Source organism: Trifolium pratense, linkage group LG2 (assembly GCF_020283565.1).
Source record: "Trifolium pratense cultivar HEN17-A07 linkage group LG2, ARS_RC_1.1, whole genome shotgun sequence".
Lineage (NCBI taxonomy): Eukaryota > Viridiplantae > Streptophyta > Magnoliopsida > Fabales > Fabaceae > Trifolium > Trifolium pratense.
In genome coordinates, this window is record NC_060060.1 from 11,116,235 (window position 1) to 11,127,738 (window position 11,504).

The window sequence follows — 11,504 nt, forward strand, 5'->3', positions numbered from 1 at the left end:
AATACATACGTGTCCTTTAAACTCATAAACTAAATGCAAATAATTCAGTCAAACACACATAAAACTCGTTGTGCTCCTAATTAGTAAAACAATGGAACAATTTTCTAACAATAAATAATAAAACTCCACAACGTCCAAAAAAAACACACATAAGAATGTGTAAATGGTGTACAGCCATGCAAGTGGGGTCCACTACTGATGCCATTGATACGACGTCGTTTGGTTTGCCATTTACCTTCGTTACAAACAAAGTGTGTCTTGTTTCAATTTTCGATGTTTCTTTCCTTTCAACAACCAAAAACTCCCCAAATTACCCCTCCTTCCATATCTCATTCTTCACAACAATGCAAATCTAACACTTCTAAATTATTTCCCCTCAATATTATTATATGGACATTTTAGGCAACACCTAAGTTTCAAAATACTCCACTATTGTCCCAAAACATATACTAGGATCAAAATAATAATCAAATCAAATAAAAAGAGATAAAATTTTCTTAGATCTTACAAAAATACTAAAAACTATAGGCTAGGCTATAAGACTAGAAGACACATGACCATACATTAATAATCCAATGTTTTTAATATTATTATTATTATATAATAAAAACACACTTTACTAATTGTTCAATTTTGCAAGCATTAGATGCAGAAACTCTCTCTTACCCCTAAATTCTCAAACACTCACAAACCCATCCACAATTTTTAGGACCCATCTCTTATTTTCCTCTCTTGGTAACCCCACACATCTCTCAAATCTCAATTGTTTTTTCTTTTTCCATGTTTCCCGATTCTCCTCAATCACCCTCTTTGACATAACCTCTTGTATTCATCCACCTTTTTTATTTATATAATTTTGCCCAAACCAAACATGTCCCAAACCAAGAGAAACTCCAATTTTATTTATTATAAAAAATAAATAATTTTTATTCCTTGTGTGATTCATTCAATCAATTTGGGCACGGGACCTGACCCACCCATAATCTCTTTCCTTTCAATAATACCTAAAACCTAGAGCCGCACTTAGTATATATAAAAAAAAAAATCACTATTTAACAAATTTTCATATTTTCCATCCATATACTTTTTCTCTCACAAAAATTAAATTATATTTTCTAGATCTATCACTAACAAATCAAATACACCCATTGAGTGAGGCATCGATTAGAGAAAAAGAAATTGTTCACATAAATAAAAAATCAATTTTACACCAACCCACCACCATCCCCTTTAATTGACCCTTCAAAATAAACTCATCTTCGTGCATAAACTTCTCAATCTCATATCTTAAGGTACATTTTCTGCTACCCTAATTTATAGTTCCGTTTTATTCTCTGATTTTTTTTTCCTTAGCCAATGTTTATTATATATTTTATTTAATTTATTTTATGTCACATTTTTATTATTTGTAGTCAATTTGGTTATGGTCTCTGACCTAGCTCATCTCTTTAGAAACAATTAGAAACAACACAACACATATTAGATATTGGTACTTTATGTTTATTATATATATATATACACAGAAAAAAATAAAAATTCTTTATAGGTGACAGAAAAAGACGTACTAGTAATGGAAGGAGGTAAGATCTTACCCCTTTCAATCTATTAAGTGTCGAGGTTATATATTTCATGTGTGTGTGTTTTTTTTTTATTTATAATTTAATTATATGGTTCTGCAACAAAAATTTATTCAATTTTTATGACATGCAGTTACATGTTCCTCATGTGTTATATACTATGGATTTTCTTAGGGTTTATCATAATTTTACTAGTTAATCTATAATAATGTAGAGATTTAAACTGATTATGCAATTGGGTCTTTGTTATTAAGGGTTTTGGGTTTGAATTTAATAATTGTTTAGCATTTTGACTCCAAATTGGGATTTGCATGTTCTGTTATGTGGAAGTTTGAAAAGTGAAAAGATTGAAACTTTTTCTACAAAATTGTTGATTTTGTGGATTTATATCTTCTGGGGTCTTAGATAATATGATTAATATCCTAACTATGGGAATAAATTTTTTTAAAAAAAAAACTTTTTTTTTTGGTTTTTTGAGGGTTGGACTTTGGAGGGACGAACATAACATAACATAACATATCTACTGTGTGAGAGTTGTTATGCATTTGATGCAATTAAGAATTGGTAGGTTTCTGTTTTCATTGGCAACATAAAATCACAATCTTTACTGTTTCTGTTTGGTTGGATTTGGAGTTTTTTTGGAGGAACTTATTTTTGACACAAGATAATTATTGGATTTTTAGCTTAAAGTTTAATTATTTCCTTAAACCTTGAAATTAAAAGATTAATTTTTTACCATGGTTGGGTTGGGTGGGTCTAATGGCAAGGATTATACTCCCACAACATGACGAACCAATGTTTGAATCCCGGTTGGGGGAGGGAGGTATCCACATTTAGTACCCGACGTGCCTTGAATGAGATTACCTCCAATAAAAAAAGATAATTTTTTAATGCTAATGTTGTTTAAATTTTCTACACACTTTGTTGCATTGATAAACTAGTGAACTTAACTTAATGTAGTTACTTACAAATCATTTTTATATTTGCAGTGTGTTATTTATTCAAAATTTCTATAAAAATAATCAGTTTTTGACTGAATTAAATGTTGTGGATATATTCTTTTAAAAATAATGAAAAGATACTGTCTTTTTCTTTTAAAAATGGTTCCTTAATTACTAAAGCTTCTTAGTTATTAAATGATTTTTCTCCCATATGGGAATTAATCAACAAAATATTGAGTGAAGGTTTTTGTACAAAAAACAAATTAAACTAGTGTTGTTAAATAGCAGCTATGGCGACATTGTATAGCAGAAGTTGACCAAACCGCTATTGTTTCGCAATACACTATTAAATATAAAAATATTGTGAAATAGAGGCTATAGCAGCGCTATAGCATTGCTGCATAGCGAAATTTGAACAAACTACTATTTCCTGTTGATCTGCAATTAATAACACTAAAAAACACTATATGAAGCTTCAACAAACACTTGAAATAATCTAGCATGAAATGGAATCGAATTAAATCTTGAATAAAATAACATGTAGTTGTTAAACAATGTTTTTTGAAGTGGTTCTGTTTCATATTTTAACATAAATTAGTTTAAACTCATCTCCATTTAATGTGTTATGCAATAATATGCTTGGTGGATTATTGTTTGTCACGGCTTACCGTACAAGCTGCTGCTTTACTCCTGTGTCCGAGAAAAATTGAGAATTACATGAGATAAAAAATTATTTAGTTCGTCTATTAACTGATTTGTTTAGGTGGTTAATTTTCTTGTGGATGCTTATTCGGGGACATGTGGAAATGCCTCATTTTATACTAGAATTAGGTACAATGGTGATCTATGTAGATGTATATGTATGGTGAACTAAACATTCAATACTCTAGTGCACTATCGGTACTTCCAAAATTTGAACTTTGATGGAGTTATCCAATTTATGTGTTCCTATTAGGATATAAAAGAAAGGGGAATTTGAGTAGTTAAGAGTTGTTAGAGAAATTAGAGAAGTTAGTTAGGTAGTTTAGTTGGAGGAATTTTGGATAAATAGGAGAATACGAGGTTAGAGAAGCTATTTTCATGAATTGAGCTTTTTTTTTTCCTTTAGCATTTTTGCATTTGACATGCTTGGGCCAAGTTTCAATATTTTTTGTTCTATTTTATTTTCGGCTTATTATTTATATTTTGAAAATGGAAACTGGTGCTTCATTGTTTGATTGTTTTTCATGGTATGACATTTTCTTGAACAGATTGGTGAGATAGGGAGTCATCAGTCATTGCATGTGTATCGTATAGCACTGTATTTTAGAATAGTGTCATGGAAGTACTTCCTTGTTCTGGTGTTCAATATGTTGGCGAATCTGATTGCCCTCAACGCAGTTCAGGAACAACTTTCGTCTATCAGGAAGAACTTAACTGCCCTGAAAATAGTGAACAAGCTAAATTGGGAAATAGTCAACTAATTGAATCATTGGATAATATGCAAGGGGCAGAGATAGAAAGTCGAAGCGAGGGGACACACAATGTTTGCGATTTGTTGACGAATTCAAATTGTCAATGCAATGGAGCTTCATGTGGTGACTGTCAAGTGGAAGATCAAAAGGATTACGGTGGTTTCCATGATTTTGGTGAAGACATGATAAATGAACGTTACTTAACCTCTGAAAATTCTCTTTCTGTTGTTGATACAATTGCGAGTGAATCACCAAACATCGGTAGGGAAGGAGACTTGTCATTGTCTGAACCAAAGTGGCTAGAGGGAGATGAATCTGTCGCATTGTGGGTGAAGGTAACCACATGTCTTTAGTAGTTACAATTTAGTTGTTTACTTTTTGTAGAGCACTTTTTTTTCCCCTAATGGATGAGTGCTATTTTCCTTACAATGTGATTGTTGGTTGCTCACAACTGAATCATAGTGTTTCTAATGCTGTTTATGCGTCGACAAAACTTTTAAATTCTTAATTAATCTGCAATGTGTAGTACTTGTTCATGAGGAATTATCAACAAATATCTGAAATAATGTTTTCTTATATGGCAGTAACGTCCTCTTGCATATTTGTCAACTTATAAGGTTTTTTTTTTTGCTTTGTTAAGAAAAGGGAAATCAAAATGCAAGCTCAACCAATTTTCTATTTCTTTCTGACTACTGTCTTTTTTTTAGTGGAGAGGGAAGTGGCTGGCTGGTATCCGATGTGCAAGGGCCGACTGGCCATTATCAACTTTGAGAGCCAAACCAACTCACGACCGAAAGAAATATTTTGTCGTATTTTTTCCGCACACAAAGATTTATTCTTGGGCAGATACGCTGCTTGTTAGGTCAATCGATGAGTATCCGCATCCTGTTGCACACAAGACTCATCAAGTAGGACAGAAATTGGTAAAGGACTTAACAACTGCTCGGCGGTTTATAATGCAAAAGCTAGTTGTTGGCATGCTGAACATCGTTGATCAGTTTCATTTGAATGTATGTGATGGTGATGCTACTCGCTTACTCCGCTCCCTATTATTTCTGTCACAATATCAATTTAATTTTTAACTGGAGATTAATACAATACATGCAGGCTTTGACAGAAACTTCCCGTGATGTGAAGGTCTGGAAGGGATTCGCCATGGAGGCTTCTAGTTGTAATGGTTATTCCGATTTTGGAAGAATGCTTCTAAAGATATACAATGTAAATTCCATTTTCTATGATAGTTTATGGAGGATGGGTCATATATCTTTCCGGAACTACCTATCCTTGATACTTAATCAAGCTAGTTGTTATTACTTAATTATATTTAATTAATTACATTTAATTGATAGCTTAATTACCATCATATGAAGTTGAATGAATTTATATGTCACTTAAGCAGTATCGTGGTTTTAAAGTTTACAAGTTCTACTATTATTAAGTTCTGTATATAAACACAATAATTATTGTTTCCATGAATTTTTTTATTACTTTCTTTGTTGGTGACTGAAGTGGTATAGAACATTTCTTTCCTTACAGAGCATCCTGGGGCCCTACATAAGTGTTGACTGGTTACAGCATTCTTCTCCCTCTTGGGTTGAACGATGTCAGAGTGCAAATAGTGCTGAATCGGTAGAGCTGCTGAAGGAGGTACCTTATAATTTGGCTACCATTTCACATATCCAGAAAAAAAATATCTATGTTGCATGATCTTTAATGCTTTTAGCATAAGTTTGCTCTGTAACATTGATAGCCATAAAAGAATAAGATAATGAAATGCATAATATATCCAAGCATATTTAACGGATGTCTCAGATTGCTTTTTCTAGCTTCCTTTGTTTGAAATCATATGTTAACTTTCAAACAAATACAACAATGAATGCACATGCCTTATTTCAAACAGTGATCACATTTTTAATGAATAGTTTGATTGATTTTACTCCTTATCCTCTTCTTCAGGAATTGTTTGATTCTATTTTATGGAATGATGTCAACAATCTCTGGGACTCACCAGTGCAACCGATATTAGGTTCTGAATGGAGAACCTGGAAGCATGATGTAGCGAAATGGTTTGTGCCATCACCTCCCGTATCTAGCAGCAAAGACACTCATCGGCAGATTTCTGATGAGTCGTACCTAACAAACCTCCAGGCTTCTAGAAAAAGGCCAAAACTTGAAGTTCGTCGTGCAGATACACATGCTTCGAAAGTGGAATTCAAGGGTTCAGATCACGCTATTGCTCTTGTGAATGACACTGGTTTCTTTAATAATCAAGACACATTGAGCACATTAACAGCTGAGACTCTTAAAAATGAAAATATTATGAAGGTATCTATCACAAATGATTTGTCCAATAATTTGACCAATAAATGGAATGAAATCGTAGTTGAGGGTGCTGATTCTGATTTCGTGTATACCAAAGAAAATGAATCAACACCAATAAATGAAATGGCTGCTGTAAAATCTGTGGACCCTGGTAGTAAGAATCGACAATGTATAGCTTTTATTGAAAACAAGGGAAGACAGTGCGTGAGATGGGCAAACGAGGGAGATGTTTACTGTTGTGTGCATTTATCCTCTCGTTTTTTGGCTGGCTCAGCAAATGCCGAAAGTCCAGGTCAAAGTGATACTCCTATGTGTGATGGTACAACTGTTGTGGGTACTAAATGCAAGCATCGGGCCCTATCTGGATCGTTATACTGTAAGAAACACCGGCCTTATGCTGAAACAGAACAGAACTCAAGTTTAGCCCAAAATACCATGAAGAGGAAGCATGAAGAAAATTATACTGGTTCAGAGAACATGATCTGCAAAGACATGGTATTGGTAAATACTGAAGCTGCACTGCAAATGGTTCCAGTGTCATCCATTGCTGGTGATTCATTACATGGAGAAAACAACTTGTCTGCGAAGCCAATGCATTCCGAAAAGGGTCTTGTTGTAATGGAGGCACCGATCTGTATAGGTTCTCCTCCATTTGATATTACGAATCCTTGTAGGGAAGTTCCTAAGCGCTATTCTTTGTACTGCGAAATCCACCTTCCAAGTTGGCTTAAACGAGCAAGAAATGGGAAGAGTAGAATAGTATCGAAAGAAGTGTTTTCAGAACTTTTGAGGGGCTGTAGCTCGCGGGAGCAAAAGGTACATCTGCATGAAGCGTGCGAGCTTTTTTACAGGCTATTCAAAAGCATTTTATCACTAAGAAACCAAGTTCCCAAGGATGTCCAATTCCAATGGGCTTTGACTGAAGCCTCTAAAGAAATTGGTGTTGGAGAATTTTTTACGAAGTTGGTTCAAAGTGAAAAAGAGAGAATCAAATCAATGTGGGGATTCAATGATGACATGGATGTACCCTCTGTAATAGAAGAACAACAACCTCTCTTGCTCATGCCACCCCCAGTTAATCATAGCTTTGATAATGAGAATACCATTAAGTGTAAGATATGCTCCACACAATTTCCTGATGACCAAGCACTCGGTAACCATTGGATGGACAGTCATAAAAAGGAAGCACAATGGCTGTTTAGAGGCTATGCATGCGCCATTTGTCTAGATTCTTTTACTAACAAGAAACTCCTGGAAACTCATGTTCAGGAGAGACATCATGTGCAGTTTGTCGAACAGTGCATGCTTCTCCAATGCATTCCTTGTGGGAGTCATTTTGGACACAGTGAACAATTATGGCAGCATGTTTTATCAGCTCATCATGTTGATTTTAAGCCATCAAAATCTCCTGAGCAGAAAACTTTCTCTACTGGCGAAGGTTCGGCAGTAAAACATGACCAGGGAAATTCTACCTCTTCAAAAAATAATTCTGAGAATCAAGGTGGGTCACGGAGGTTAGCTTGCAGGTTTTGTGGGTTGAAATTTGATTTACTACCTGACCTAGGCAGACATCACCAAGCTGCTCATATGGGGCCCAATCTACTTAGTAACCGTCCGGCTAAGAGGGGAGTTCGCTATTACGCATATAAATTAAAATCTGGCAGACTAAGCCGTCCTAGATTTAAAAAGGGTTTGGCAGCAGCAGCATCATTGAGGATGAGAAATAAAGCTAACGCCAATATAAAGCGAATCATTCAGGCAACAAAGTCAATTGGCGTGGAAGGAACAGCCGTACAACCTCATGTAACAGAAACAACCGATATGAGTGGATTGACAAAAAATGAATGCTCAGCTGTTGCCAAAATTTTGTTTTCAGAAATGCAGAAAACAAAACCTCGGCCTAACAATCTTGATATTTTATCAGTCGCTCGCTTTGCTTGCTGCAAAGTTAATCTTGTAGCCTCTCTGGAAGAGAAATTTGGAGTTCTGCCTGAAAAACTATATTTAAAGGCTGCAAAACTTTGCAGCGATAATAATGTTGTTGCAAAATGGCACTATGAGGGGTTTGTTTGTCCCAGAGGTTGTAACTCGTTGAAGGATCAAGTGTTGCACTCTCCTTTAGCATCTCTTCCTAATGGTTTTGGAATGCCAAAATCTGTAAATTTGTCTGATCTTGCAAGTGATGAGTGGGAGTTTGATGAGTTTCACTGCATAATCGATTCACAAAGTTTACAATTAGGTTCACGGCAAAGGGCTATAGTATTGTGCGATGACATTAGCTTTGGGAAGGAGTCAGTTCCTGTTATTTGTGTAGTAGACCAGGAACTTCTACAGTCTCTAAATGTGGATGGGTCTAATGAACAAGATATAATCACTTCTAAACCTTGGGAGAGCTTCTCCTACGTTACAAAGCCAATAATTGATCAATCCCTCGGTCTTGATTCAGAGGTAGTTCATTGTGATTTAATTTGTTATTTCGGATCAAATTGTAACTGGAGATGAACATACATTGCGTATAGTAAATGCATTCCACACCACTTTTTGACCTGATATGTTATTTTAAGAATCCGACATATATTATATTCTACTAACTCATTCAAAAATCCTTTTACTTGCAAAAGCATAAAAAATCTTATACGCTCTGACCACACAGTATGTTGCACTTTTAAGCAATACATATATCTAAGTTTTGAAGTTGAAGATATAAAATGTAATTCATTTAATCTATTTGTTCATTTGCAGAGTCCGCAATTGGGATGCGCCTGCTCATATTCTACATGCTGTCCTGAAACATGTGATCATGTATACCTTTTTGGTGATGACTATGTTGATGCAAAAGACATATTTGGGAAACCAATGCGTGGCAGATCCCCATATGATCAGAACGGTCGATTAATATTGGAGGTAAAATATTTTTGATTAATTGTAAACTGGCATTCTATCCAAAATCTGTGCCGAGAATAATATTTGGATCTGTTAGGCTTTACTTGGTGATGATAATCCACTATCTTGTATGTTTCTATTTTATTAATATAGTCTTTCGTATCAATAACATTTGTGTTAGATCTTTTATGTACCCTTCATAATTTGTGGTGTATATTCAGAAGATATTTGCCTCTTCTTCCTTCTCTATTTTTTTATATACAAATTTAATTTTGTCAAATACTATTGTACTACAAACTGCAGGAAGGTTACCTTGTCTATGAATGTAACCGTATGTGCAGATGCAATAAATCCTGTCCAAACCGAGTATTGCAGAATGGAGTACGAGTCAAATTGGAAGTCTTTAAAACCGAGAAAAAGGTTACTCTTCTTTTTTATTAATTCAAATGGTTATTGAGGCTTGTGATGTTGACTTTTACGGTGTGATTTGTAGGGATGGGCAGTAAGGGCTGGAGAAACTATTCTACGAGGAACATTTGTGTGCGAGTACATAGGAGAGGTTTTAGATGTGCAGGAGGCACACAACAGACGCGAAAGGTTTACATTTCTTCAAAATGTAATTTCTTTTAAGTTACCTGTGTACATATATTTACTGACTTGGTTTATATCAACATCAGATATGACACAAAAAATAGCAGTTATTTCTATGACATCAATGCTCGTGTTAATGATATGAGTAGATTGATTGAGGAACAAGTCCAGTATGTGATTGATGCTACTAAAAATGCAAATGTGTCGAGGTTCATCAATCATAGGTGAGCATTTAAACACCATGACATGAGAAGAATTTTACTATTATTTCTTTCAAGCAACAATGTTATTATGTCTAGTGAATATTTTTTCAGTAACAAGTAGAAAATGTTTACTACAATATGATTTACAATTACATTTTGTTGTTATTGTAGTTGCTCGCCCAATCTTGCGAGTTACCAAGTTCTCGTAGAGAGCATGGATTGTGAGCGTTCACACATTGGTTTTTATGCAAGTCGGGACGTAAGTACTCTTTTCTCCTCTAATGGCTTAGTTCCTTGAAAATGATCCAATGTTTATGATGTTCTGCAATTTCCACATCGAAACTCTTTTTTTTTTTTTTTTTTTTTTATTTTTTTTATTTTTAATCTTAACCGAACAGGCCTAAATATGCATCAAGAGATTTTTATAAATATTTGAAGGTCATATTGCTCTCTATTAGATTCTGCTGAAAAAGGAAGAAAAACAGATTAAGAAATACTATCTCCGTTCTATATATTTTGGACAAGGAGCATTAATTAGTCATTAGACTTTTAATTTTAAAACATCGATAGTTTTGAAGCAAAAATAAACCACTAAAAACATCAATTGATATGGAATGGTGAGAGTGTGTTGCAAGAAATCTGTTTTCCATATCACTTCTTATCGTATGATATTGTGAATCACACTTGATCATTTTGAGTAGCTTCATTGCTCTAATGGATTATATTTCACTTTGTTTCTTATTGACAGATCGCTTTGGGTGAAGAACTGACATATGGCTTTCAGTATGAGCTTGTGCCTGGCGAAGGATCTCCTTGTTTGTGTGAATCATCAAAATGTAGGGGACGCCTTCACTAGAACCTCAACACATGCCTGTTCTGTTGCATTAATATATTCAGATTTGCTAATTTAACGCTTAATTTATCAAGTTGAGATGAAATCAATCAATCTCCTGAGGTAGGCAGCTTGTAAAGTAGTCGGATTAATTTATCGGCTGGCTGTCTATAGAAAACTTAGGATTCAAGTGATTTGGATTTTCGCCGGCCATGTACTGTCTGACTCCATCTCTAGTAGAGTATGTTTTAGCAGCTTAGTGCACAATCTTTCTCCTTTCTACTATTGCTTTATTCTATAACTTTTCTCCGATGAAGTGCATTTCTTCATGGAAAACTTGGTAGTATTTTTTCTTTGTTTCCTCCTTCTCACTCCTATCAATGACCATGGAAAGAAACTCCAATTTCATTAGTGTTGTGGGATTGTACATATTCTTACTGTTTTAGTACATTTGATTTTCATTTTCTTTGCTGAGTTACTTATTTGTTATTTATACAATTAGCTTGCTTGTAAATTGTGTTGTTGAAAGATGAGTGCTGCTAAATCTTGCTCTATTTAACTTGGTAGCTTTAAAAATGAGAAATTGCTTTAAAAATGTTATGTGAAATCAAAGATACATGAAATCTTAAATTAGCTTCTACTTGGTGAAAGAACTGCTTAAGGGTTGCTCAAGCACAACATGAAATGTGCTCCTTCCCCTT

At 34.5% G+C, this 11,504-nt stretch overlaps 1 protein-coding gene across 3 annotated transcripts; it reads left to right on the forward strand.

Moving 5' to 3' along the window:
• Positions 1-629: 629 nt before the first annotated feature.
• Positions 630-11,277, forward strand: LOC123911349 (histone-lysine N-methyltransferase SUVR5). 3 transcript variants are annotated; one of them, XM_045962756.1, is made up of 12 exons: positions 630-1,292; positions 3,769-4,307; positions 4,680-4,982; positions 5,080-5,190; positions 5,509-5,619; positions 5,929-8,742; positions 9,037-9,198; positions 9,481-9,597; positions 9,671-9,774; positions 9,855-9,992; positions 10,143-10,230; positions 10,720-11,277. In XM_045962756.1, exons 2-12 carry the CDS (start codon positions 3,837-3,839, stop codon positions 10,825-10,827), a joined length of 4,527 nt encoding a protein of 1,508 aa, XP_045818712.1. In that variant the 5' UTR covers positions 630-1,292; positions 3,769-3,836; the 3' UTR covers positions 10,828-11,277. The 3 variants fall into 3 exon arrangements, with proteins under 3 accessions (XP_045818712.1, XP_045818711.1, XP_045818713.1); XM_045962755.1 differs by lacking the exon at positions 630-1,292 and adding an exon at positions 1,357-1,580; XM_045962757.1 differs by lacking the exon at positions 630-1,292 and adding an exon at positions 1,571-3,349.
• Positions 11,278-11,504: the final 227 nt, after the last annotated feature.

Excerpts from the sequence above, each read along its gene's own strand:
- LOC123911349 (XM_045962756.1), top strand. The coding sequence starts at position 3,837 with ATGGAAGTACTTCCTTGTTCTGGTGTTCAATATGTTGGCGAATCTGAT. Across the intron at positions 4,308-4,679 it reads CTGTCGCATTGTGGGTGAAG|TGGAGAGGGAAGTGGCTGGC; the intron begins GTAACCACATGT and ends TCTTTTTTTTAG. Across the intron at positions 8,743-9,036 it reads CCCTCGGTCTTGATTCAGAG|AGTCCGCAATTGGGATGCGC; the intron begins GTAGTTCATTGT and ends GTTCATTTGCAG.